At 47.0% G+C, this 27,997-nt stretch overlaps 1 protein-coding gene across 4 annotated transcripts; it reads left to right on the top strand.

The window, feature by feature from the left end:
• Positions 1 to 7: 7 nt before the first annotated feature.
• On the top strand, positions 8 to 27,990 carry Glmn (glomulin, FKBP associated protein). Of its 4 annotated transcripts, none has more exons than XM_060381091.1 (19): positions 8 to 98; positions 808 to 872; positions 1,817 to 1,942; positions 7,593 to 7,709; positions 8,508 to 8,616; positions 9,765 to 9,993; positions 11,543 to 11,645; positions 13,605 to 13,792; positions 15,459 to 15,512; positions 15,838 to 15,868; positions 16,135 to 16,224; positions 17,073 to 17,114; positions 17,212 to 17,285; positions 19,349 to 19,433; positions 19,875 to 19,981; positions 20,540 to 20,603; positions 26,419 to 26,542; positions 27,553 to 27,632; positions 27,829 to 27,990. In XM_060381091.1, exons 2-19 carry the CDS (start codon positions 834 to 836, stop codon positions 27,958 to 27,960), a joined length of 1,794 nt encoding a protein of 597 aa, XP_060237074.1. In that variant the 5' UTR covers positions 8 to 98; positions 808 to 833; the 3' UTR covers positions 27,961 to 27,990. The 4 variants fall into 4 exon arrangements, with proteins under 4 accessions (XP_060237074.1, XP_021493559.1, XP_021493561.1 ...); XM_021637884.2 differs by having other exon boundaries at positions 27,550 to 27,632; XM_021637886.2 differs by lacking the exon at positions 8 to 98 and adding an exon at positions 113 to 311 and having other exon boundaries at positions 27,550 to 27,632.
• The last annotated feature ends 7 nt before the right edge of the window (positions 27,991 to 27,997 follow it).

Genomic DNA, 27,997 nt, shown 5'->3' with positions numbered 1-27,997 from the left:
AGCCGGAGGAGGCGGGCCCAGGCTGGGGGCGGGGTCAGGAGTGCGGCCTGCGCTGGCCGTGGCGGCGGCGGCGGAGGAGGAGGCGCGCGGTCGGGCGGGTAGGTGGATGTGCCGGGTCGGGGTGGACCGGGCTCGCCGCACATGACCGGGGCCGCGCGCGGCTCTCCTGCTAGGCCCCTCGAGGTGCTGGAGCCTGGGCGCTATGCCCAGCAGGAACGGGGAGGCCGGGAGACACGGCTAACCTCGGGCGCGGAAGGGTGTGATTTTCCTGTGCGCGCCTGCGAGGCCAGGACCTCGGCCGGCCCGTCTCGGTGAGGTTCGGTGAGCTCAGTGCCGAGGACTGGTGACTTTGGGGAGGGCAGGTCCTGTGGAGAACGGGGTGCAGGGCGTCCGAATCTTCAGTTTCCTTAGGTGACTTAATTGTGTTGAATTCCAGTTTTTGTCAATGGGCCATTAAAAAATGTCCCTAATGATTAGAATTTTCATTCCAGGGCCACGGTTTGGATTGTTTTGTTGTTGTTGTTTCTTTCATGAAAGGATTACTTTCTCCTTTTGAAAAAAGGCTCTTTTAGGAGTTCTCTCTAGGGTTCCTTTTCTTTTTTCACTCGTCATTCTTTTGAAATTATGCTCTTTAGGTGAAACAGTGAGGCTTTAAAAAAACGCTTTAAGAGAATATCTTGCACACTAACATTCAGTAATAGCAATTAAGCTACAAAAATTTACATTGTGCCTTCTAATTCAGAATGAAACAGTTTATGAAACAATTGATATAATGTCACACAAGTAACTGTTTTCTATTCATTTCAGCATCAAAACTAGGGAAGTCCTTAGGAATGGCTGCGGAGGAGCTTCAGTGCATAATAAAAAGATGCGTAAGTCACTCTGAAAACTTTAAAATGGGGGGGCACAGGTTATCTGTACTTCGTGGTCATTCATGTCGTTTATCTAATTCCTCCTCCTCCTCCTCCTTCTTTTGACTTGTAAATAAATAGAAAATCAGAAAAGTAGATTGGATTCCCTTCTTGATTTGTGGCCTTTAATCCCAGTACTTGGGAGGCAAAATCAGGGGGTGTTCTGAGTTCAAGGCTGGCCAGGTGTACATAGTGATTTCCAGGACAGCCAGGGCTGTGTAGAGAGACCCTGTCTCAAAAAAGGGGTGGGAGAGGGGGCTAGAGAGATGGCTCTGTGGTAGAGAGCACTTGTTATTCTTGCCGAGGACCTGCTTGGTTCATTTCCCAACACCCATACGTGTAGGTACACCTTCATACATATAAAATAAATCTTAGTAAGTTTTGTATTTAAACATGTTTTCTTTTTAGCTGCGAAGCCAGAGGTGTTGGGTCCTCCTGGAGCTGGGGTTATAGGTGGTTGTGAGCTATCCACCTGACCTGGGTGTTGGGAATTGAACTCAGATCCTCTGAAAGAGCAGTATTTGCTCTTATCTGCTAAGCCATTTCCCTAGCTCCAGTGGCCTTTCGTGTGAAAGCTATGATTGTTTTCCCAAGTTTCTCTGGTGCAGTAGGCTCAAGATCATTCACTGAGCCACACTGTCTCGTGCTTATAGTCAGAGGCTGGGGCAAGAGGATCTCAAGTTTCCAGGTCAGCGTGAGTGTCGTAAGAGAGCCTGTCTCAAAAGTCAAAATGAATAAAGCCAAATCAGTAAAATATTTATTAGGATAATTCTAATTTTCATTTATATATCATGTCTACTTTCTCTAGAATTTAGTATTTCCCTTTTTTCCTAGAGAGATAAAATCAGGAAGTCATTTATATTGAATTTACATTTACATCTATAAGTGTTTTGGCTTGTTTACAGCAAATCCTAGAAGAGCATGATTTCAAAGAAGAAGATTTTGGCCTCTTTCAGCTGGCAGGCCAAAGGTGCATTGAAGATGGGCATGCAAACCAGCTGCTAGAAATTATTCAAGACGAAAAGAACAAGGTAAGAACAAGGCGTGTGTGTGTGTGTGTGTGTGTGTGTGTGTGCTTTGCAGGTTTTACTTGGGAAGGGACTGTTGTTACACTGTTATTATCCTGTTGTTATCCTGTTGTTCCCCATCTAGCCATCTTCTTGGTTACTTCTGTAGTGCTGTGATGAGAAACCATGACTTAGACTTTCTTCCAGAAGCCTGAAAGGGCCACAGAGTGCTGGCCCCGGGTCACAGTGAAGCTTAGAAACTGGTTCTGGCAGCAGCGGGGCTGTGAGCCACACACTGCAGGAGGGAAGGCCGGGAGCAAACGGGTGCCCTCCCTTCCTGTCTGTGCTGCTGCCACACCAGCCAAAGCGCCCAGGACACTGCTTCATGGGAGGCGCCCGTGATATTAAAACCCACCGAAATGCACTTTCAGGGGCTCCAATATAGTCAGTTTTCTGGGGTTTTGTTTTTGAGACAGTCTTTAGCTCATGCTTTCCTGGAGTTCACAAAGTCACTGTGTGTTTTTTGTTGTTTGTTTTTGGTGTGTGCGTGGTGTGTGCATGTATCATGGGTATGTTTGTGTGTTTTGCAGGCGCTTGTCAAGACAGAGCTCAACAGTGAGTGTCTTTCTCAGTCACTTCCCATCTTTGGATTGGATCTTATTGAGCCTGGAGCTCACAGATTCTTATATGGTTTTTTGGCCAGCAGTCCAGGGATCTGCCTGTTTCTATGTTTTTAAGGATAGAAACTTAACTTGACAATATCGTTAGTTGCTGTCAATGCTAAAATTAATTACTAATATTTAAGTTTATGGCAGCTGCTCTCCGTATGTTACGTCATTCAGCCTCTCCAGTTTCTCAGAAGACAGGCACCTGTAGCTGTAACACCTACAATTCTAAGTAACTTGAGAGGCTGAGGTGGGAAAGTACTTGAACACACAAGTTCAGAACTACCTGGGCAATGTGATGGGACTCTTAAAAAATAAACAGCCACTTTATAGAGAAGAGGCAGTCACTGACAGACATCCAGAATCCAGACTTTTGGCGCTCTTGCCTACTGTGGTGGTTCTGTAGTCCAGGCTGGCCTGACCCGCTGTGGAGTAGAGGATGACCTTGAACTCACCCTCCTTCTTCCACCTGGGATTACCAGGTGGCCCTGCATCTGCTTTCTGTGGTGCTAAGCCTAGAGCTTTGTGCATGCTGGGCACACACTACACCATGCGCCTGGACTGACAGAAACTCGGGGTGGAATAAAAGGGGCCTTGGCTGTGGGGAAGGGGCAGAAAGGCTCACTGCTGCTCTGGTTTGGTTGTTTCTGTTGTTTGCATCTGCAGTACAGAATGTGCTCTCCTCAACAAACTAGCACCCTAACTTGAAGAGGAAGGCAAGGGAGCTGACTGAGAAATTTTGTCTTTTAAGACACAGCAGGCAACTGGAAAGATAAGATTTTGATGTCAGTATAGAAACAGGAGATTCAGACCTAGATTTGTATGTGACTCTTCAAAGTTAGGTGGTTAAGACATAAAGGGGAGATTTTGAGTTCACGAGAAGAGGCAGAAAAGAGGCCCAGGATCTCCTCTTTGACAAACCTTTGTGAGTCTGATATACACGTGTGTGTTTGCCCATGTTCGTATGTGTGAATGTGGGCACAGGCACGCCATGCTGCATATGTAGAGGTCAGAGTGGGCAGCGTCTCTTTGTTGTTGCTGCCGTGTATGCTGGGCACCCTGCACGCCCAGCTCTCACTCGGGCTCTGGGGATGAGGGATCCGTGTGCTTCTTCTGTTCTGAGGACTGTGCGCACTGAGCCGTCTGCCCAGCCCTCAGCGTGAGGAACTGAAGGAGCGGGCAGCTGAGACTACACCTGTCCAGTGAGCCTCAGCACTGCGTCAGTGAGGCAGAGGAGGGAGGACAGCATGACACAAGCATGACACACTGGTCTGTAGTATTCTGTGGCTCCGTGGGGCATTTTTAGTATGTTTCTCAATAGCCCACGGGATGACTTTAAAGGCGTAGGCTTAATACCCTGAAAATCACCTTTGCGCTACATAATCTGATAACTACAGGGTTCAGATTTCAATACAGTATTTAACACTGATCATAGCTTGATTTTCTTCCTTCAGGTGACATTCTCAGGACAGGTCCTGATTTACGATTAATCTGTCTATGCTAATATTTTTAAAGGCCAATCTTAAGGCCCTATAATGTAGACTTTCTTACTGTACACTTTATATTCTGCCAAGGAGCACTGTGGGATATTCAGCCACCCTGCTGGCCTCTCCAACACCAGGCAACAGTCATTAGAGCTTGCCAAGTATCCCCCAAGAACTCAGAAGCAAGACTGCTTGGAGCTGGAGAGATATAAGCCTGGCCGTGCCGCAGTCTTCTGTAAGGTGGCAGGGAGAAGTGTCACCCTATGTATGCAGGGTCGGGTCTCGGAGGCGGAGGCAGAGGCAGGCACATCCCTGAGGTTCACCCCCACCTGGCTTTTAAAGTCTGTATCTAACTCCTTTCTATATACTGACTGATCCTTCTGTCTCCTCCCTAACAAAGACCATGGGATATTTAACACCAGAGTCTATTAAGTTCCAAAGGCATGATTCTGTAGTGCCTGTTACCCTTGTCACTGATATTTGTAACATGCTTAGCTAGAATTGTGGGGTAGGCAAAGTGGCTGATGAGTAGAGGCCCTGCCACCGAGTGCAGTGGTCTGAGTTTAATCCCTGAGATTCACGTGGTTGAAAGTGAGATGGACACCAGCTTGTCCTCTGACCTCCACACATGAGCTGTTGCATTGTACCAAGCACACACACTAAACAATAAGTATTTAGGCAGTTGCTTACCTCAAATAACCATTTTTACTCAGTTATCATTCAGAGGATCACTAAGAGAAAGAAGCAAAGAGCCACCTGCTGGAAAGTACAGCACACGGAGTTCAGGCTGTTCTGTTTTTGCGGATTCAGGGCAGGTGTATCAGCTGAAGGGGAAACCACCCTGGGCCGGGCAAGCTGTAATCTCAGCAGCTGTCCACAGAGAACAGAAGGGAAACAAAAGCCTGTGCTTAAGCTAAGCTGGTGTGGAGGTCAGCCACATAGCCATGCAGCAAGAAGTAGGGCTTGAGAGAGAGAAGAAAACCCACAGAACCAGAGAGAATGTCCCTGGGTCCTGGCCAGGATGGGAAAGAGACAGGAAAGAAGTGAGGAAAGATCCTGAACGCGAGGAGGACCATGATGGGCTTGGAATTCTGGAGTGGAAAACACAGGATCTCGTTGAAGAAATAATTATCCTGCCTATCTGGGTGCCAATTTTACAAACGTGGATTTGGTCTTATCAGTAAGCTATGGTGAAATAGGAATTTTCAAAATTTTAGTGTGTGCGTGAAAATTTTAGTAAGTTTTCAGAAACTCAGTTACTAATTTATAACATGGATTCTTGAATATATTTCTTAAAGACTTTTTTTAATGATTTATTTATTTTTATTTCATGTGCCTTGGTGTTTTGCCTGAGTGTATGTCTGTGTGAGGGAGTTGAACCCCCTGGAGCTGGAGTTACAGACACTTGTGAGTGCTGGGAATTGAACCCAGGTCCTCTGGAAGAGCAGCCAGTGCTAACTGCTGAGCCATCTCTCTAACCCCAAATTTGTGAATATTAAAAGTCAAACTATACCAAAAAAAAAAAAGAAAGGGAACCAGAACGTCAGCTCTGTGGAAGCAGGCCAGTTGGCTGCAGTTAAAGTCAGTAGGTCTGTGGGGCCTGCACTGCACACCTGCATGTCCTTTAGCCCCGGCTGCTATGTCAGCTGAGGGGTAGGCCCACTTGGGCCTAGGTGAAAGAATAGGCTGGGTACATCTTAAGACCTTGTCTCAGAACAGCAGGAACGGTCAGGCAAATAATTGTCAGAATGCAGCTCCTTAGTACTTAGCTGCAGCCTGATAGAAACACCATGGTCTCCGCTGACATGAGCACAGCTGATGGTGTTTCCTGCTTGGTGAGGTGTCCTCAGCTCGATGAAGCTCAAGTCTCTAAGGCTGGTACATGCTACTGTTTGAGAGCCTTAGAGATCTTTTTAAACCTATCTATTTCTGACTGACACGTTTCTTTGAAAAGATTAAACTCGGCTCCTGGGAATCCTCTCTTGCCTTCCCCTGCTAAGATGACTTTTCTCTTGCTGTCTTCGTATTCTGCCTTTATTGTGGGGGGTTCATGTCATGCACCCCTGTCACAATCCCTTCCTAGTCCTTCCATGCCTGTCCCCCTTAGGATCTCCCTCTTAAAAGACTAAAGAAAGGAAAAAGGCCTGCTGTGTTATCTGGAGCAGGTCAGGTGGCCTTGCATAGACCCGAGCCTTCCCCTCCCACTCTGCCAGAGTGGAGAGCTACATCAGCACCCCATCACATTTAAGAGTTCTCCTTGGTGGCTGGAGAGCTGGCTCAGAGGTTAGGAGCACAGGCTGTTCTTCCAGAGGTCCTGAGTTCAATCCCCAGCCCCTGCACTGGGGCTCCCAACCATCCATGATAAGATCTGGTACCCTCTTCTGGCTTGCTGGCCTACATGCAGACAGAATGCTATGTAAACAGAAAATAAATAATACAAAAAGAATTGTTTGAAAGAGTTCTCCTTGGTGGCTTCCTGTCTAGGCTGTTACTTTTTGGGGTGGGGTAGTGTTGTAGGGTAGGCTTTCATGTCCCTACCTGTGGCTGCAGTCATCCAGAGCGCAGCAAAAGCAGCCTCCTTGCCCTTCTAGTCAGCGGCCTGGAGGAGGGCCCTCCGAGGTTTCTGGTGACAGCATGGACCAGAGGGTGGCTCCCTACAGCAGTTGGACCCTGGGCCCAGACAAGGCCCTGGAGGCTGCGCCACTCTCAGACATCAGCGTGGCCCAGGTGGCAGTGCCAACCCTGAACCTCCACAGACCCCGAGCATTGGCTGCAGGAGGGCCTCAGACCCACGCATGGCCCTGGGCAGCAGTGTGGGACCCGGGTGACAGGGCCGGCCATCCACATCAGTGTGCTGCACACCCACCAGGCAGGGCTGGCTCCCCAGCTGCTGGCCCTGCCTCTGAATTTGTGCCCAGGAATGTCAGGGTGAGTTCCATCCAGAGAGGGTTTCTCTGTTAGCACCTAGAGCAGCAGATGGAAAACTCACGACTAGAAGGAGAACAGGCCGGAGAGCTGGGGTAGACTGTTAGTAATTTTGAAAATCTGCTTTTTAACACTAATGCAAATTGTAAAGATAACTTGTGGGAAGCATGTGAAATGTGTTTGAAAAGAGAAGAAAATTCCTGGTTGGTGGCCCTCACCTTAATCCCAGCACTAGGGAGGCAGAAGCAGGTGGATCTCTGAGTTCAAGGCCAGCCTGGTCTACAGAGTGAGTTCTAGGGCAGCCAGGGCTACACAGAGAAACCCTGTCTTGGAAAGTAAAAAAAAAAAGGAAGAAAGAGAAAGAAAGAAAATTTTGTGTTAGCGAGAATAAAAATGAAGCCACATTCCCCAGTTTCTGTTATGTCAGGAATAACTGTTGAGTCCTCTATCTTGTGCTGAGTGAAGTAAAGGCCTTTTGCCTGAAGACGTGATCATGGTGACGGGCACTGGCTGTGAGTGGCCTGCCTGCCCTCCTGTTTGGGGAAGGCACAAGGGCCCTGAGGCAGGAGAGCTGACCCGCTTGCTCTACTCTCTTTGCAGACAGTCGTTAAGTCTATGGGCTGGAATCTTGTTGGTCCTGTCGTTCGCTGCCTCCTGAGGAACGGGGAAGAAGAGCAAAGAAAGGCGTGTTTTCTGATGTTTGATTTGCTGGTGAAGGTGCGTGAGACACAGCAGCACTGCAATCCCTGTCATGTTTAATTCTTGTTCTCTGGTAAGAAAACTTTAGTCCAGGAAATTACTCTCAGGTGGTGCCCAGGCATACTTGACTGGATGGGTGGGCAGTTCCATCTCAGTATTTCCCAGCTTTTCTAGATGTAAGAATTATCCGCTCTGAGACACCGAGTCAGTTTCCAGTAAGAGAGCGGTAATGTAATTTAACAAGTGTTCTTATCACAGATGCAGTCAGTGTGGGGAACTGTCTGAATGCCGTGCCAACCCTGTGCAGCATGAGAGCCAGAGCCAAATGCCAGCACTGCCTGGGTCACCACAGGCCAAAGGCGACCTAAGGGGTGGGCCTTGGGTGGGGCTCTGGAGGGTGAAGGGTTGAAAATGCCGTAATAAAACTTAATACCGGAAGCTGTTGAGACTGCGGTGGGAAGAGCTCCTTCCTGAGTGTTGACTGAGAGGGAGGAAGCGGGCTGGGGATGTCTCTGGGAGATGTGCTGAGAAAGTCAGGCGGCTTGAGGTGTCAAGACCCGGCTGTCGGGATGCACCACCAGCATTTGTGGAGACCAGGCGGGCGGTGTGAGGGCCCTGAGGTCTCCGTGAGGGTCAGGCCCCATGGAGAGTCCACAGGGGAGGGCTGAGCTCTGAAGAGCCACTTAACAACGGTAGAGGGCGTTTTACAGTTAAGCAGATATGACTGTTTTCTCAGTATGTCTTCTTTAAAAGAGTAATCATGTGGCTTTAAATACAACTTGCATTAAACAGGTTCAATTATGAATATTTTTATAGTTATGTAATCCAAAGGAATTGTTGTTGGGTTTGCTTGAACTAATTGAAGAGCCCTCTGGAAAACAGATATCCCAAATTATCCTTCTTTTACTTCAGCCGTTACAGACAGGTAATGAGCATTTTGATATTCATGTATTTCTTGTTTTATTTGCATAAGTACCTCGGTGTTTACCCCCGTGAGAACAGTCTATCAAAGCAAAGCTTGTGATAGTTGCTGCATGCTCGGCGTTAGGCTGTCCGCGCAGTGCAGTGTGGGTGCTGCAGGGTGCCCGGGGGAGCGGCCACTCATGAGTGCCCATCGTACGTCCCCCTGCACCCCTGTGTGTAGCTTGGTTAGCTTTCCTTTTACATGTATAAGTATTTGCCTGAATGTGTCTGCACACCACTCGCATGCCTGGTGCCCTTGGAGGCCAGAAATGGGCATCAGAGCCCCTGAACTGGAGCTACAGCAGTTGTGAGCTGCCACATGGGTGCTGGGAACCAAAGCAGGAAGAGCAGCCAGTGCTAACCACTGAGCCGTCCCGCCAGCTTCACTGTCTGCGGGTACAATTAGAGTTTTCTCTCTGAGTGTATGTGGTGGCTCAGCTGTGCAGCATGACAGCTGCAGCAGGTGGCAGATCCGTCATAATTTGGTCAAGAAGGACAGCAGCCAGGGTGCTGCTCAGTGTGGAATTGGAGGTTGGAGTTAAAAGATGCCCCCAGAGGATGGAATGAGGATGCAGAATGAGAGGGCTCCATGGCTTAGCGTTGGGTCGCAGCAATCAAGACCGACATTTTTCTATGAAAGAAGCTGTTTCATTTCAGAAAATATATATTTTCAGAATGTGGTAGAGGGACTTAGACTCTTATACTTCTTAAATATTCTAATCTTCTAAGGGCACAAAAAGTTCAGCAATACTTGTTTACAATTTTAGAGTGCTTTGTAATTTTCCATTCATATTTTGTGCTTATAACCAAAAATAACGGGAAAATGTAACCCGCTATAAAATACTTTATCAGTTGATTGATTTTCTTTTTGTTGTGCCCAAGTGTCTGAGCACGGCACATAAAGGAAGAAGTCTTGATCTGGGTTAGGATATGAGGCCCATCATGGTGGGGGAGGCAGCTGGCCACACTGCAGTGACAGCCAGAGGAGTGAGGTCAGGCTGTGCCACCCGAAGCCCGCTGGGGACCCGCTGCCTTCCGCAGCCGTCCACCTCCTGCAGGCCCTGCATGCAGCGGCGCAAGGTCAGGACAGTGACGGCCCGTCTCTTGCAGTTATTCAGAAACTTCCCAACAACAAGGCGTACTCGGTTGGCTTGGCCCTGTCTACCCTCTGGAGCCAGCTGTCCCTGCTTCCGGTTCCACACTCAGAAGAACAAATACAGGCAGACGACTACGGCCTTTGTCAGTGCTGCACAGCCCTAACGGAGTTCACCAGACCTTTTGTGGAAGACGTAGCTAATAACAAAGAGAATGAGAAGCTGAAACACGAGTTACTGAAGTTGTAAGTAATTTTGAAGCCCATCCCACAGTGGAATGGCAGCTCCACCACCATCTGCTGCTTACTTGTATGTGCAAATCTAGTTTCCCACTGTGAATTCCAGGCCGAGACGTTGGGCTGATAGAGCGAGGTTGTTTAGTGAGGCACTGACAGCATAAAACCAAACCCTTTACTTAATTTTCTTTTGCCCATCACAGCGAGCAAATACTGAAAGTGGGGGCTGGAGATATAGTTAACTCAAGGAACTTACTGTCTACGGGAAATTGAACTTGAAAGCCGCCAGAAGGACCCCCAGGCAGCTGCGCGTCACCCCGACCACCAGCTGCGCAGTGCTCACCCACGGGCTTTCACTCCGTGGGTTCTGCCTAAACCTCCACTCTTCATATGCCAATCCTTTGGCATATGGGTGTGCAAATCCGATGTGCTGTTGGTATAAAGCAGCCTCTAGACTGTAGACTGGGCCGCTTAAAAAGGAGACTCGCAAGCTAGATATGGTGGTGTTCAGCTGTCATTTTGGGGAGTTAAGGCAGGAGGATTGTGAGCCTGGGTTATAGCGTAACCTGCCTCAAAAAAATAAACCAAACCAAACCCAACCCTTCAAGACAAAGAGCACACAACATAAAAAGAGAGAAGTAAAATTCCTGAACTAGCTTTGTATAACTGTGATCTATCAAATACTTCAGCTATATTGGGATAACTGAGGCAAATAAATAATTTCTCCTGTTTCTCCCAACTTTTCATATGTGGCTACTGAGAAATCTTAAATTCTAAATTATAGATGGAATTTGTGTGGCATTTCTCTTGGACAGTACTAATATTTTCTTTTTTTTAAATTTGGTAGACTAATGCTTTTGTTACTTTTCTGTTTTGCTGAGTTAAGGCATTTAAAGTTGGTTTTTATGAGGGGGTTTGTTTACCATTTAGGAAACCTATTACTTCATTAAAAAAAAAACTATTTTAAAGAACTAGAAAACACTTAGTTAAAGAATAAAGCTAGATTTTAAAAAAGTAAATATAACTCTGGAAAAATTACTTTACTGCCCTGACTTTAGTGATGACTAATGATGGCTGCATCGTGGCTGTGGTCCTCAGGCAGACGTTGAGCTAGTCTAGAAACAACGTGAGCCTCACTGTGTGGGCTCTAGCAAGGCTTTCGCATGTGCTCCATTCCTGTCACCAGTGAGAAAGGACTGAGGAGCTCCCGGGCCTGCCTTAGGCCTCTTGGGCCACTAGAATAAGGTCCAGGTGATTTATGGTGAAAGTACACTGGTGTGCAACTCGAGGCTAGGGTTCTAAGGTTGGGGTGCGAGGGCTGGTGGAGGAGGAGGAGGGGCAAGTAAGGAGCTCACTTCTGCCGAGCAGCAGGTCTTTCCCAGGGGGCACAGCCCACCTTTAAAGGGCCTGCTTCTTAAGACTGTAGTGACAGCTGAATTCAGCCTGAGCCGAGGGCAAGGAACAAGTGCAGAGCTGCGTGTTCACGTAACTGCTTTGAAGAAGTAGCATGCTGTGCTTGGGAGCGCTCCGCACAGCCACCTCTTTCTTCATTCCACAGCTGTTTCAAAAGCTTGAAATGCCCTTTGCTGACAGCACAATTCCTTGAACAGTCTGAAGAAGTTGGAAATGACCCTTTCCGATGTTTTGCATCTGAAATAATAGTAAGTAGTCAGTCTGATCTGCTATAATATTCGCTGTAATTTTAAATTTATCCTGCTGTATTCTGAGAGATCACCACTTACATTGATAATTTATGAATAGAGCAACATGTAGTTTTTTAGAATACAGGTAAACAGCAGGATGGAAATTAAATGCCAATAATCTCGTTATCTAAAGCCTTACACGTTTCTATCTTTATGCTAACAAATGAGACAATGCATACATACACATACGGTCTTGAAAGATTAGGTCATATAGTGCTGTGTAGTTTTCTCTCAATATTGTAATGCAAATATTGCTGTGATTTAGTAGTATTTTTAAAAGACAGAGAGACAGAGTTTGCCTGAATGTGTGTGTACCACACGCATGCTCTCCCTGTGGAAGCAGAGGAGAGCTGTCAGATCTCTGTTGTTAGGCAGCATGTCGGTGCTGGGAGCTGAATGTGGATCCTCCAGAAGAGCAGCCAGCACCCAGCTTATGCATTTTTAAGTAGAGCATCAAGCATGTTTTCACTGCTGTGTAGTTTCCAGCACCGTCATCTCGAGAACATGTGTTTGCACCTGAAATCTGCCAGGTTAGCTCAATACTCCTCCTCGCTTTGTCCTGTCACCTCCAAGCAATGCCACTCTGTGTCCGAAACCCTTTTTTTTTTTTTGTTTCACATTGAAATGGTTTCTCTTTTTATTTTTAGTTTTTTGGAGACAGGCTCTCACTATATAGCTCTGGCTGTCCTGGAACTCTCTTTGTGGACCAGGCTGGTCTTGAACTCACAGAGATTCACCTGCTTCAGTCTCCCAAGGGCTGGGATTAAAGGCTTACACCACCATGCCCCGCTTCATTTGTGTTTGAAACTACTCATTTATTGTACTACAAAGGGTGTGCTGTGTATCTGCTTTTTGTGTGTGCACCACATGCGTGCAGTGGCCAAGGAGGCCAGAAAGGCTATTGGATTTCTTGGAGCTGGAGTTATAGACGGTTGTGAGCCACCCTGTGAGTGCTGGGAACGAAACCTGGGTCTTCTGCAAGAGCAGCCAGTGCTCTTAAATGCTGAGCCACCTCTCCAGCCCTCCACCAAGCGGTCAGGTAGGCTGGCTGTCAACAAAACTCATTTAATTATGACTGTGAGTGAGACATATCTCAAAGTAAGTAAGTAAGTAAGTAAGTAAAACAAAACAAAACAAACAAAAACAAATCTTCCTGAAGAGGCAAGGTCCATCCAGGTAATCTTTTGAATGGCTCAGATTACTAACTCGAGACCTCACTACACCAGCAGACTTCCTCACTGTCTTAGCCAGCGCTCTGTTGCTGTGAAGAGATACCCTGGCCCCGGCAGCTCTCAGGAGAGAAAGCATTTCACTGGGCTGGCTGACAGGGTCAGTGGTCAGTCCACTGTCCTCATGGCGGGAAGCATGGCAGCACACAGGCAGATGTGTGCTGGAGGAACAGCTGAGCTCTCCATCCAGATCTGCAGGCAGCAGGAAGTCAGAGACACTGGGCCTGGCTTGCGCTTTTGAAACCTCAGAGCCCACCCCGGTGACACACTTCCTCCAGTAAGACCATGCCTGCTTTCATGATGTCACACCTAATCCTCAAGAAGTGCAACACCCCAATGACTGAGCATTCAAATACATGAGCCTGGAGGGGCCATTCTTATTCAATTACTGCACTCACCACTGGCATTTAGTTATCTAGACATGGCTGGGCACATTGGCCCGCATCTATAATCCCAGCACTCAGGGAGGTAGACACAGGAAGATCTCTGAGTTGGAGGCCAGCCTGGTCTACAAAGTGAGTCCAGGACAGCCAAGGCTAAAAAGGAAAATGAGTAATCATGGGAGTGACAGTCAAAGCAAGTGTCACAAGTTCCACACAGTTTCAAAGAGGGGATTATACAGAGTGAGGGTATATCATAAATAGTTTGTTTATATGCTAATAGCTTTCTTTAAAAACCCATTCCTTAGGGATTTTTATCACAAATTGGACATCCTGTCCCCCAAATTATTCTAAATCATGGAAGAAAAAAAAAGACTTGGGATTGCCTTGAACTCGAGGAAGAAGAAGACAGACAACTGGCAGAGTCTCTGGCGTCCCTGGCGTATCTGGTATTTGTTCAGGGCATCAGTATTGATCGGCTTCCCCTGGTCCTAAGGTACGAGTCGCTGTCAGGCTCCTGCTTTGTTTACTGTCCAGTGCATGTATATTAACACACCAGAACCCTGAACGATGGTGGACCAGAGATGCCTAGGCTTTCCTGCCTCTCCACCAGTGTGAAAAAGGCATCAAGTAGGTGTGTGGCTGCAGGGAGAAGTGGGTGTGTGAAAAGGCCTGGTGTGCAACAGCAGTCATAGAGGCTGGATGATGCCCAGGTGTGCCGAATATCAGGCTTATAACAGAAACAGTGTGCCCTGACACGAGTGCTGGGCAGTGTGGCTGGCATGCAGAGACAGCCCTCATGGCGCTGTGAGAGCAAGAGAAGAGCCTTGGTGAGTGCCACAGGCAAAGGGCACGGCAACCTGCGGGACAGGTCACACCCAGCAGACACTTGCTGCTCGCTGATGCTGTGGACCTGAGGGCTCGTGTAGGCGAGTTCTCAGCGGGGTGGGTTGGGGGGGGTTAGGGGCCAAAAGGAACCAAAGTGGGAGGTTCACACATTACTAATAAAGGCAGTGTGCAACGAGGCCTAGAGCCAACACATTACTGACAGCAATAAACTGAATACACTGCCTTCAAAATGAGTAGGACTGCCATAACAAATAAAATTCTGTCAAAGTGCAGAAACATGTTACCCTAGCTCCAAAGGCTGGGAGTATGTGATAAGATGTCAGAAGTATCTTCCTTCTGAGGGCCGGTGCTTTCTGTTGCTACGATAAACACGAACAAAAGCAGTATGAAGAAAGAGAGGGTTTGTCTTCCCTTTACTGTTTTCATCCTGCTTTTGATGGGAGTCAGGGCAGGAACACAGGAGGCAGGAACCCTGCCCACTTCCAGCTTACTGTCTGGCTTGTTCTCTAGCTCACGCTCAGCTTTCTGAACGCCCAGACCCCAGTGCCGAGGGAATGGTGCTGCCTGAAGTGGGCTGCACCCTCCCCACATCAGTCAGGACAGGTCTGTCACAGGCACAGTCACAGGCCAGCCTGACCAGGGAAAATCTTCACCAGAAACTCCACCGCTGCACAGGAGTCTGAAGTGGGCCCAGCTGACAATAAAAGCCAGCTGGCAGGCCAGGAAGAATCCCCCCCACACGTCTGTCATCTGGATCTTTGACTGTCTTTGCCCTCATAGTCTCTCATCACCCTCCCTGTGTGCTGAATTTCCTTGTGTGTTTAAAGATGTATTTATTGTGTATGTCTGTGTGTGGGTATGTGAATATGAGCACAATGTCTGCACAAGTCTGAAGTGGGCATTGCATCCCATGAGGCAGGATTTACACACATTTATAGGCCACCTGACGTCTGTGCTGGGAGCTTAAGTTCTCTGCAGCCTAACCACTGAGCCATCTCTCCAGCCCCTGGATTTCCTCTTTAATGGGCATGAGGTGGAGTAGAGCTCACCCCAAAGACCTCACTTTGTTTTAACTCTATAAAAACCTTAGCTCCAATATTCTGAGTTCTGTAGGCTATGACTCCAACGTGTTTTTTGGGAGAACAGAATCAAATGTTGAGAGGGTGAGAGAGAGAGAGAGATGCTTGGGGCTGTGACTGGAGATCAGTGTGAAGAGTACTTATCTAGCATGTGTGAGGCCCTGGGTTTACTCAGTGGTTGAGGACAGGAAATTGCTATTTCTGAAAGATCTTTTTTATTCTTTCCTATCTTAGCCCATCATACCTTCTGCAGCTGAACATGGAACACACTGAAGTGCTTCTGCAACGGTAAGGTCATGTGGATGATCAAGTGTTGAGTGTCAGGGCTGCCAACAGCCACCACAGAAAAGAATTCTCACTGACTGGTCCACAGAATTTCTCACATGCTAAATTAATTTTGAAAGTGTTGCAACAAGCCCTGGGCATTGCCTAATGCTCAACCCTCTTGTTCAGCCTCCCAAGCGCTAGTGTTACAGGTGTGCACCCTCACTCCAGCTGATGGTGTAACTTTCAGAGACTGTATATTTCAATTTGTGTGTGCTTATCCAAAAGTACAAAATCATTCTAAGTGAATTATAAAACCATAGTGATAACTTTTAATGTTTTCTTTCAGAACAGAACAGTCTGTTTTTTCCAAAGGATTGGTAAGATTTGTTTGTTACCATTTTGTGTGTGTGTGTGTGTGTGTGTGTATGCGTGTGTATGCTTGTGGAAGTCAGAGGACAACCTGCAGGAGCCGATTCTCTGCATTGTATGGGTTCTGGGGCTCTTAAGTCACCATGCTTGGGGTAAGGCCTTTTCTCTGTTGACCTGTCTTGCCAGCCTGTGTGCTAACATTATAAGTGGTAAAAATAAGAAATAGAGCTGTCAGCTGCACCTCATGTGTTTGTGTATGTATTTTCATCTGCAGGAACTTCTGGAGACCAGCTTATTGAGATTAGAGGACAACAGCCTGCTCTATCAGTACTTAGAAATCAAGAGTTTTCTCGCTGTCCCTCAGGTAAGCTGGATATTTACTCCCTTGCTGCAGCAGATCCCTGTGAGTTCTGAGCTCTGAGGTGAGGCGTGCCTGCGCTTCCTCTCCTTCCCAGCCTCTTCGAGCGCTACTGTAGTGTCCAGCTGAACCTATAACTCATCCAGTCGAGTTTTTGTACAGAAAAAAAAAATGCTAGGAAAATAAATAGAAATACTCTGCTATCTGTGCTGGCATGGCAACAGCTATGTAGCTAATAAGACAGTGGAACTGAAGTCTATCTTGATAATTTATACTGTAAAAATCTTCTATTCTTTAAGTTTCCCCCAACTCGCAGAATAAACAAATACTTAAAATAGCTTTTAGCGACTATCCTAGTTGATGGTGCAGTGGAAGGCCCTTGGAAGCCCTTGACCTTCTACCCGCACTCTCAGGCTCCATCTCACACTATAAAAAGTGTGCATTTTTGTCTCCTCCTGTGGTATGCTTGCCTGATGCTCTTTGCTGTGTAGGTCCTTAGTTGTGAATGTAGAAATCTTTCAATATTTAGGTAGAACGGTGTGGCTTGATTATATTTAACTAATGCATTATATTTCTGCATATTTGATTTCTTTTTCTTGCTATTCTATACATAATTGAAAACTAGCATTCACTTTAAAGTCACACTTAGTCGCATTTCATTTGTGCTGTGTATAAACCTCATTGTAGTTTGCTATAGATGGAGTCGCGAGCGCCCAGAGGGGCAGGCCTCCTTGGCCTGATGTCTCCTTTCTCTCCCTCTTCCTCTCAGCTTTTAGTTTGCACCTCGTAACGATTTAACTTTGCAGACAGAATCTGTTTACATCTGATTTAAATGTTCTTTTCTTTATTTCTAGGGCCTAGTCAAAGTGATGACACTTTGCCCCATTGAGGCATTGGTATGTATTCTTCAGGGACCAAGTCAAGAGTCGCAGCGAGAAATCCACTAAGTGTTTTTAAGTGTTTTGTGTAATAGTATTATTTGTTTCATTTCAGAGGAAAAAAGGTTTAGCTTTGCTTCAGCTCTTTATCGACAAGTTGGATTCACAAGGCAAATACACATTATTTAGGTATGTAGCACGCTGATGAGCCAGGCGCTTTTCATCGCCCTCATAAAATCACAGAGAAAACAGCTTAGGGAGAAAGGTTTGGGCTTAGTGTTTGCAGATGTGCAGCCTATACCTCGCTGGCTCCTGTGCTGTGGGCATCTGGTGAGTCAGAGTTCATGTGGAGGCAGCATGTGGACGGCCTAATGGAGCAGAGTTGTCCACCTCCAGGAAGGGCCAAGGACAAGATACGTCCTCTCTCGGTATGCCCCCAGACACCCACTTCCTGAACTAGATTCCACCTCTCAGGGATGCCATTATATATGACTCAATCAGGGCATGGGCCATTGATTGGTTTGACCCTCAGGATCCAGTCAGTCACTTCAAGAAGTCTGTCAGCTGCACCCAGTCTTCAACACACGAGCTTTTAGGAGACAGTCTGAAACAGCCCGTGGCTAACTGTTGGGTGTGGCTGATGGTGCCAGGTAATCCTCTAAAGGCACAGTCCGCAGTGTTTGAGCGTCTAGAACCTAAGAATCACCTTCTCAAATACTTTGGAATCATATGTGAGTAGCAGTGTGTAATTTTTAGTTTGACACACTGTGAGCTTAAGCAGTCTTCAGAGAGTAACTGGCTGTACTGCTCCCGCTGGCCTTAGCGCGCTGGTGTCTGTCATTGTAGAGTCGATGTGCCTGCACCACAAAGGCCCCTGTAGCCTTGACAGGTGCGTCCCGCTACATCACTCCTAGAGCTCACTTGTAGAGTTTTTAGGCAGCAAGTCAAGGTTAGAAGACTAGGCTATGCAGTAAACACAAGCTCTGTGAGGATGTAGTATACTGTTTGGAAATCCTGATGTTAGGAGGCGGGCACACTCTAGTAACACAGACGCAGACAGCAGCCCGCGTCGGGCCCACATCTCGCTTTGTTTTAGGAACAACTTACAATTGATTTAAGCAATGTGGAAACGCTCGAGGTCTTTGGGCATATCCAGTACTTGAATCGTTGAGCCTGTCCTCCTCTTCACTTCTGACAGTCACCCTGAACTTACACACGCTCAGCCCTCAGAGCTCACACCAAGTTTCTTGTTTTCTATCTGTACACTGCCTAGGCTCCCTTTTTAGTCTTTCTGGGTAGCTTTTGGCTCCCAGCTTCAGTGTGTGAAGCTGGCTCTGCTGCTGTGGAGCAGAACATCGCAGTAGCTGTGTGTGTAGAGCAGAAGGAACCCAGGTTCAGCACACTAGGCTTTAGGGGACACTGAAGATGTGAGCCATCAACACCACTTCAATACGTCATCCACTTCTATACAGGCAGCAAGCCACCATTGGTCGACTCTGTGTTCTTTTTCCTTTTTTTTTTTTTTTTTTTTGCTTGTTGGTTTTGTTTTTTGAGACAGGGTTTCTCTGTGTAGCCCTGGCTGTCCTGGACTCGCTCTGTAGACCAGGCTGGCCTCAAACTCAGAGATTTACCTGCTTCTGCCTCCCAGAGTGCTGGGATTAAAGGACTGCGCCACCATGCCTGGTGTGTCTGCTTTCACATGGAAGAATTTTGAAAGTTTTTAGGTTATCCTGGTGCCTAATCTTGCCATGTGAAATTATCGTAACTATATGCATGAAAATATTTGAGTTCGACTTAACAGGAATCTCTTCTTTGAGGGTTCAGGAGATGGCTTAGTGGGCAGGAACAACTCCACAAGCATGGGACCTGTGCTCAAATCTCCACAATCAATGTGAAACGCTGCACATGAGCACACACTCCTGAAACCCCAGTGCTGGCTATAGGGGCCAGGAAACAAGAGGATTGCTGAGGCCTGCTGTGCCGGCTGAGCATGGGTTCAGTGTCTCCATAAGGAAGAATGATGGGACAAGACACTCAGTGTTCTCTGGCCTCTGTGCACACATGTACACACTTGACAAAAAGATGCAGATGTATAGAAACTTCTCCAGTTAGTGAAAGCAATACTGTTAAGATGGCCTTACGCTTGGCAGGCCCCGCTGATAACTGTCTTCCCTGCGAATTTTATATTCTTAGACATTGTATAAGGCCCACTTTAATTGTATAATCTTATGTGTTATAATTATGCTTTCAAGGTGCTTATTAAATACAAGTAATCACTCGGGTGTGGAAGCCTTTGTAATTCAAAATATCAAAAATCAAATTGATACCTCATTTAAGGTAAGAGACAGACCCAGGTAAGGGGTCAGTTACCAAATTCTTTATTCATACGTGGCATATGTCAGTACCCAGTGTTTTTCTACCTATGAGGCTAAAGTGTCCTTCCCTATTTAAAAATAAGCACCATCCCCACATCCCTGAGATTTGAAAACTTGTTAACTATAAACTTAAATTGAATTTAAGTTTAATTAGGTTTTGGATGATAATACAGCTTTTGTTTGCTGTATATTTCAGAAAAATAAAAACTGAGTCTCCTCTGTATTTTAATATGCACACCCCATGTAGAAACAAGATGACAATGCTCTCAGACTTGCAGGAATTTCACATGTCTGGAAAGTGAATGGGAATATGGAAATCAAAGTTAAAAACATGTATTAAAAGGATAATTTTGTAGTGTTGGGTCATAAGATTCATCATACTAGCATTTCTTTTGCTTTTCAGAAAACATACAACAAATGGTTTGCAGGCGCACAGCTGACCTCTCTGTTAGACTTGGTCCTGTCTCTCCCTGAGGGTGCTGAGACAGACTTGCTGCAGAACTCAGACAGGTGAGGCGACTCTGTTCAAGTTCTGGTGTCACTGCTGCTTTACGATCTGTGGTTAGCTCACAAAAGGATGTGAACCTTCCTATGCTACTCAGTGACGTACAGAAACAAAAGCTCCTCTTTCACAGACAGTGGGTGCTCAGCATTACAGAGATTTTGTGACTAAGAATCTCCCCAAAGCAGTTCATAAAGGGCTTATGTATTTGGACCTTGTTTTCCAGGTCCATTTTTTTCCCACATAGAACATACACTTTTACTTCTGATGTATTAGAACGGATGTGGGGAAATGCTTGTATTTATAAACACATCTTGAGATCTGGGAAAGCAGGAAATGATGGTCCTGAGGACAGTGGGGCCATCTTTGGGGTGTGGGGTAATACTCGTTTGTGAACTGACATCAGAACAGTGGTGAGAGCTGCTGCTGCTCCACAGATGGGTGGGACAGTTTCTGGGTAAACATGTTAGCAATGGTATTTCCAGGCTTTCAACCTGCTTGATATACTGCAGGTGCTGATTTCATAGACCCAGACTGCAAATAACAAATTATTTTTTAATTAACAGGATTATGGCTTCATTAAATTTATTGCGGTATTTGGTTATCAAAGATAATGAAAACGACAATCAAGTAAGTGAATCATTGGAAAAGAGCCTGTGGGTATATTCACGACGACAGGAGTGTTTCAGCTTTCTGAACTGGTGCTTGCATCAGGTTCTGTCCTGACACTGCAGTCACGCCCCCCCCCTTACCTCTCTCCTGCTTTTCCTGCTGTGCTCTTCTGCAGTAAGGCTCTCTGTGCACTGTTGGTAGGGGAGCTGCAGGGCATGTGCTAACTGGCCCCAGGGAGCTCCACACACACACACACACGAACACACACACGAACACCTTGCTCGGCCTCCTCTGCTTATGTGCGGCTCAAGATTTTAATCCGAGCTATACAGATAAAATTATCTGATATTACCTCATCAGTCATGACAGACTGAAACATATTTAGCCCTAAAACTGGGTTTATTAAAAGCACTTTTTGAATGGTGTGTAGGAAGTTGGATATTATTAATAGTGCTTCATTAGGAGTATTCAATAAACAGAAACTATTTGAGGGAGATTTGTCATACAGTAAAATCACATTTGCTTCTGAGCTCCTTTCTGCCCACTCCATTCTAATAATTGGTCTCCTGTTACCTGTAACCACATGAATCATGTTAATCTGGACTTTTTTTTAGAAGTAATACAATGAAGGTAGTTAAGTTTCACATAAAAGTGCCAGAGAGATGGTTTGTTCTCAGAAAAGTCACAGCGTGGGATGGGAAGTGTGGGGAGCAGCTGCACCCTTCACAGATCTAGTGGAGTCAGAATGTGACCTGCTCACGGCTCTCCACCCAGATGCTGCACCGCCAGGGTTCACTCTGGCTTAGGCTGTAGTAGATGTTTGGGTTTTTTTTTCCAATATTTTATTGTGAAAAATTGTGAAATATCCAGAAAAACTAAAAGAATTCTACAGCAGTCATTCATTTGCTAGTTCATCTGCTTCCTCATGTATCTGTCTCCCATCTCTATTCATTTTTCATTGCTGTATTTTTTGATGTACTTCAAAAAATTAAGTCAAAGTTAACTGTAGACATTAATTTATTTTGCCCCAAACATTTCAGCATTAATATTTGTCAGCAGTTTTTCTGTGAAGTAAAATTTACATAAACGAAGTGCACAGGCTTTAAATATATGGTCGTTGACTTTTGGTTTGGTTTTTCGAAACAGAGCTCCATAGATCTGCTTTATCCAGCTGGGTATCAAATTTACTGATGTTCCCAGATGTTCTCCCTGCTGTGCCCATTCCCTGACGGAGGTGGCCACTGTCCCAGCCAGGTGCTGTGTGCCACTCTTCACAACACTGACAGAAAAGTGCTTTCTCTTCTCATTAGGAGCAGTGCCCAGGGGAGAAGTCTAGAAAAGAATAGACGTTGGCTGTGGGTCCAGGGAGAACTTCTGAAATTAAACCCGATTCCTAAAGGGGCATATGGGAAAGCCAGAAAAGATAGCATGCAAGTTGAGAAGCATGGGCCCTGGGGCCCTGGCGGGTGTCCTTAGGGAAGGTAGGCCGGATGGACACAAGAGTGGATGTGATTTACGTGTACAAAGTCGTCTCCTGATTAGGAATGATAGATGTACTTGCTGTAGAGGAAGTGCCAGAAGAGCCTGTCTGGAGAGGCAGGGCAAGGTCTACTGACATCCATAGGGAATGCTTTAATGATGTGGACATTTTATGATAAGGGAAAGGATGCAGCCCACGTAGAGGGCTGCCTTATGTAATGGCTTATTTTTTCCTATAAGAACCAGATACTGGCTTTTGTTTGTTTGTTGCTGTATGCCACCATAATAGTTATCATACCAGGGAGGTGATCACCAGGAACTATACTCTAAATTACCAGGTTAATACCTGGGTGGCAGCTTAACAGCCTGTGTGTAATGGGAGCATTGCCAAGAACAGTTACAACAAGGAAAGGCAGGCTTGGCCACTTTGGTTCACAAGTGACTGACAGCTTCCCTGCAGGAGCGACTCCTTCCGGGCCAGCCTAGGTGTGGAACGGGACCCCTAAAAACAAACAAATGTGGCTTCTGGTTTGTTGCACAAGTCACAAAGTAGCACTGTGGTGTTTGGGCATTTTACTCCGGGAACCCTAACAGTTCTTGTTGCTCACTTTGGTATGCTAAGAGAGGAACGCTAGAAAGTCAGAAAGGCACTCGGGGAGAGTAGTGAAGCGATAAAGTGATTCATAGTGAGCAGTTTGAGTCAGTCTACCTGCCTCCTTCCTAAGCCTGGCTCTTCTGCCCTCCTAGCTCCCTGCACGTGTGTCAGCGCTTTCTTCCACACCTCAGTCTCCTGCCATTTAGAACCTTTCAAACTGACCCCTCGTCTCCAAGTTTCGTAGCCCACGGTCTCTTTAGACTCAGGTTGTTCCTTGTTTTGAATTTCAAGTTTATTCTAAAATAGAGCCATAATCGTGCTCTTGCTTGCCACCTGTCCTCTTCACTGAAATCCAGTGCCTGTGTGTTCAAAATTAAAATGTGCCAGGACTGGAGTTGTAGCTCAGAGGCAGAATGGCTGTCTTGAGGCCATGGATTCAGCCCTCAGCACCACAGTGCAAGCGTGAAATGAAGCCAAGCATCTCTGAGGAGGCTGCAGAGCTCCATGGCTGGTGGTGGTAGCTCTGCCACTCAAGTGGCGAAAGTTCTGGGACACCATTTAAAAACCACATCATGTTTAGAGGAAGGGCTGAGAGAGCATGGCCGTGCCCTCTTCCGTGGCTTCCTTCTATCACGGCAGACTCTGCCAGAGAGATCCCAGCCTGTCCTAGAAGCTGTTTCGCTGTGGTGTCACAATGTCTACTTGGGCTGGGTAGCGGCAGTGAATTTTGGGTGCACAGTTAAGACAGAACTCAAGATTTCAGAACTGTTAGGGGATGACTTGAGAATAAAATGGAAAGCACAGTTGAGCGGATTTCAGAAGCTTAAGCCCTATAAACGGTGTAAAAGAATCGTGTTACTTTTTAAACATTAAAGCTGAAAGAAATCTTAAATTCTTTCTTTTGTGTTTAAAAAAGCTCTGGTACCTTCCCTGTAAGACAGAATGTATTTTCACCTCCACAGCATCCTCACTCCCACACGCATCTAAAGACAGCCCCACAGGGAAGACTGGAAGTATGAGGAGCATGGGGAAGAAAACTGCTTTAGGCTGACTTTGAAGGATGCTTTTATTACTCAGCTTTTTAATGTTGTGGACTACAAATCAATTATTGCCTTTGGTGGGATGCATGGCTCATGCCTTTAATTACAGCCCTTGGCCGGCCGTGTTAGCAGAGAAAAAGAAACTGAGCTGTATATCCAGTTACAGCTTTTTGTTGTTTGTAAGTCCATGCGTTTTAAAAATTACATGATTATTTCTGTGCGTGTGCCTGCACATGCGTCACCAGTAGAGGTCAGAGGACAACTTTCAGGAATTGGTTCTCTCCTACCATGTGGGTCCCAGGACCTAACTCAGATGGTCGGGGTTGGCAGCGACGGCCTTAACCAAAGGAGCCTTCTTGCTAGCCTGCTGCTTTGTTCTTTAGACAGGGTCTCAAGTTGCCCATGCTGACTGGAACTCGCTGTGTAGCCAACAAGGATCGTAATTCTGGAATTAGACAACCCTTGTGCTGGTTGCATAGGAAAACAGACCAGCTTGTGACTTCCTCTAGACTTGTCTTTCCTGTAGTGCAGCAGGACTGTAAGGACTTCCCCGGTGGGCAGGTGTGTGCCCTCGGGCAGTCTTGCTCAGCTGTGGGGAGCTGCGTTCAGATACCCGTTCCTGTCCTCACTCCTCCAGGACAGGCCCAGCCAGTCACGGCTCACCAGCTGTTCTGGTTTTTGTCGTCAAGAGCGGTCGCCACATGCCTGTGGCTGGCCTGGAACATGCCCACATCTCATAGGATGTATGTCAAGTGACATAGCCATAAAAAATGTGAAACACGGGTGTTAGCTTTCTGCCACCTCTTGAGTAATGGGGACTTCAACCATAACTTCCTTTTGTGTAAATACGGGAAGGTGTTTTCTTTTGATAAAGCCACGTGTAGGTTAAAAAAGTGTTCCCCATGGGAACTTGAGAGAGAGGGCTCAGTGGTGAAGAGCACTGGCGACGACTGGCTGGGCAGTGATGGCACACACCTTTGACCCCAGATCTTGGGAGGCAGAGGCGGGTGGATGTCTGTGAGTTCCACCACCACCACCACCACACACATATCTACCCCCCCCCCCCAGCACACATACACACAGAGGCTCCTCTTGTGGGGGAACTGGGTTTGATTCTCACCTAGTCCAGTCCCAGGAGATCCAGTGCCCTCTTCTGGCCGCTCTGGGTACCAGGCACATGTGGCACTTTATGCAGGCACAATGCTCACACACATCCAAAAAAGAAGTGTTCTTCATGAACCGCATGTCATTAGTAACCCTGTCAGCCGTGAAGGCAGCAGTTGCGGTTGTGCTATGAGCTACAGGTAGAGGAAGGGGGAAGCTTTAGAAAGGGGACAGATCTGGAGACAGGCGTTGGCAAGAATGGAACAGGTGGACAGGTGTGAAGAGCCACAAGGACAGTGGTGGCACACGTGTCCTGCGGGACTCAGGCTTGTACAGTAAAAGGGAGAGTTCCTGAAAGCACGTCAAGTTCACGTGTTTAAAACAAGATAACTACACCAAGAGAAATTAGCAGTAGAGCTGGAGGTGGCTCTGAGGATGCCAAGCCCGAAAGCTGGAGTTTAACCTCATGTGGAAGAAAATCCACATGGCAGAGTTGTCCTCTGACTCTCTCTCTCTCTCTCTCTCTCTCTCTCTCTCTCTCTCTCACACACACACACACACACACACACACACTACATGAGTAGGAGAAACAGCTCAGCAGGTCGAGGCCTGCATACAGGCCTGACAACCTGAGTTCAGTCTCTGGGTCCACACAGTGTCCATGTTGTCCTTTTAACCTCCACATTCACACCATGGCACAACACTGTCCTCATGCACGTGCACAATAAAGTAAACTTACAAAATGCCTAAAAATAAAAGCACGAGTCACACACCCATCAGCCCTTGCGGATATACTCTCCTAGGCCCTTTCTCTTTTAAATAAAAATGAAGTCATGTTATGTAAAATAGTTTCTGCCAGTCAACAGTAATTATTCAAGAAAACAATGAACGGCTGTGCAGTTTCCTCTACGTGAGCGAGTGGCAACCTAACACCACCATTAAACATATTCTTGCATCCTTTCATTCAATGTTGTGGTAAAGGCATCAGAAAATCACCCTTGTTTTCCAGGCTAAATCCAGATGTGTGGAATGCACTTGGTCTATTTCTAAAGTCTGAATTTGTATTTAATTTCCCCTTAGACCTCTGTATTTCCCAGCAGTGAACCCCCTTCCTCACATTTACACTTCCATCGTGGTGAACTCCTTCCTCATAGACACACTTCCATCATAGTGAACCCCCTTCCTCATAGACACCTCCATCACAGTGCTCCTCTGCTGTTGCCTCCTCCCTCCCACTAGCTCTTTGCCCCTCTCAGTCCCTCTTGTACTTCATGTCTTTGTGTCCTTGTGAGAGGTGATGACGTGCGGCCTGAGTCCCGTACTTTACCTCAGATTAACTCCCGTGTCTCCTGTCTCTCTGAAGTGCCGAGTACTCCGCTGTGAGTTTCACAGTCCGTGTTTTCCCGTCACCTGTCTGTGGCCCTCGGCTGGGCCTGGGAATGGTGCCCAGTTTGCGGAGGAGATGCTGCACACCCTGTCCTAGTGTGCACTTCCGGCTGGCACACCCTAGCTGACACGCAGTGTAGTTGTGGCTCTTCCCCGTGCGAGTCTGCGAACAGGTATCCTGTGTGTGCCGACCCCTGTGACTGACTTGCTCGTTACATCTTCTGAACAGACTGGACTATGGACAGAGCTCGGGAAGATTGAAAACAACTTCCTGAAGCCGCTTCATCTAGGACTTAATATGTCGAAAGCACATTACGAAGCAGAGATTAAGAACAACCAACAAAATAGCCAAGGTTGGGACTACGCACTTTTATTTTCTGTTCAAGTGTTCACTTGCTATGTGTGCTGAGTGTATTATGTGTGTGCATGAACCATGGCAGTCAGGTTGCTGAGTCACCGGAACTGCAGCTACTGGTGCTTTGGGCCCCCATTGGGTGCTGGGGACACCCAGGTTCTCTGGTGGAGCAGTTCTCCAGCCCCACAGTCACGCTTTAGTGCATGTTTGCTTATGCAGACATGGGGGCTGTGAAAGCTGTATTTGTGGTTAAAATGATTCTTAGCCAGTCCCGAAACCAGGGCAGTGAAGACTTACACCAGGCTGAAACACCTGGTGTGGGGCCTGGGCTCTGAGTGTGAGCTGGGTGCACTGCAAGCCCCTCCCACACTCCGCCTGCATCCAGTGGCCCAGCCCTCACTGCCCCGAAGTAAACCTGTACACACTGTATAAAAGACTGGATGCGGAGCTCCCTCTGCACAGGTGCCGTTCTGCTGCAGTCTGTTACAGTCCCTGTGCAGGCATCGGCAGAAGCTGTCTTGTAGGTGTACGGTACCCTGAAGACAGCTTCCCCTGGCCTGCGCTGTCTAAAGAGTCAGTTCACATGTTGCAGAATTCTGGTGCTCAACCTTGTTTCTAACACACATTCCCTACAGTGTCACCTCTTGGCACATCTAGAACTAGTCATGATTCAAACAGCTTGTAAATGTATTGTTAAGATCTGAGCGATAACAGGGTGCTTCAGCGAGAGAAGGCGCTGCCATCTGACATGCCCAACCTGACTTCAGGCCTGGGTGGCAGCCAAGGGGTAGAAGAGCAGCACCAACTCCTCCAAATTGTCCTTGGCCACCCCTCCCCCCCAACACGCGCATGACACACACACACACACTCTAAAGAGGTGCATGTAATAAGTCTAAGAGTTGGGGCTGGGAGCGGCGCAGCAGTCGATTCCCAACACTACAAACATGCAGTGCTGAAACTGCAGACTGTTGTACTAGCTAAATGTGAACTTTCTCTTCCCTGCAGTAGCCTCCACGTGTAAAGGGGTTTGTTCTGTGACTGTCGGTGGAGAAGAAATCCCTACCATGCCTCCTGAAATGCAGCTTAAGGTAACCCCGGCATCTGAAGCCGCACCCCTGGGTCTGCTGTAGGTTTTAGAAGCAGCGTTAATAACCCAGGTTTCTGCAGGTGTGGGGAGATGGGCTGGAACCCCAGCAGTGGGGCGCTGAAACAGGGCTGTGGGTGGGAGGCCTGTCCCTGGAAAGATACTACGGGAACGGTGATGCTCTTTCCTTGGCTTTCCAGGTCTTACATTCAGCTCTTTTCACATTTGATTTGATGGAAAGTGTCCTGGCTCGAGTGGAAGAACTCATTGAAATCAAAACCAAGTCTCCCTCTGAAGAAGGTGCTGGAGTACAGCTCAGTTCTGTTTCATAAATAAAGTCAATAACATGCTGTTTTCCAGTACACTTTC

This window comes from Meriones unguiculatus, chromosome 3, assembly GCF_030254825.1.
Source record: "Meriones unguiculatus strain TT.TT164.6M chromosome 3, Bangor_MerUng_6.1, whole genome shotgun sequence".
NCBI classification, from domain to species: domain Eukaryota; kingdom Metazoa; phylum Chordata; class Mammalia; order Rodentia; family Muridae; genus Meriones; species Meriones unguiculatus.
The sequence above is the reverse complement of the archived record's forward strand: the minus strand, read 5'-3'. Positions and strand labels throughout refer to the sequence as shown.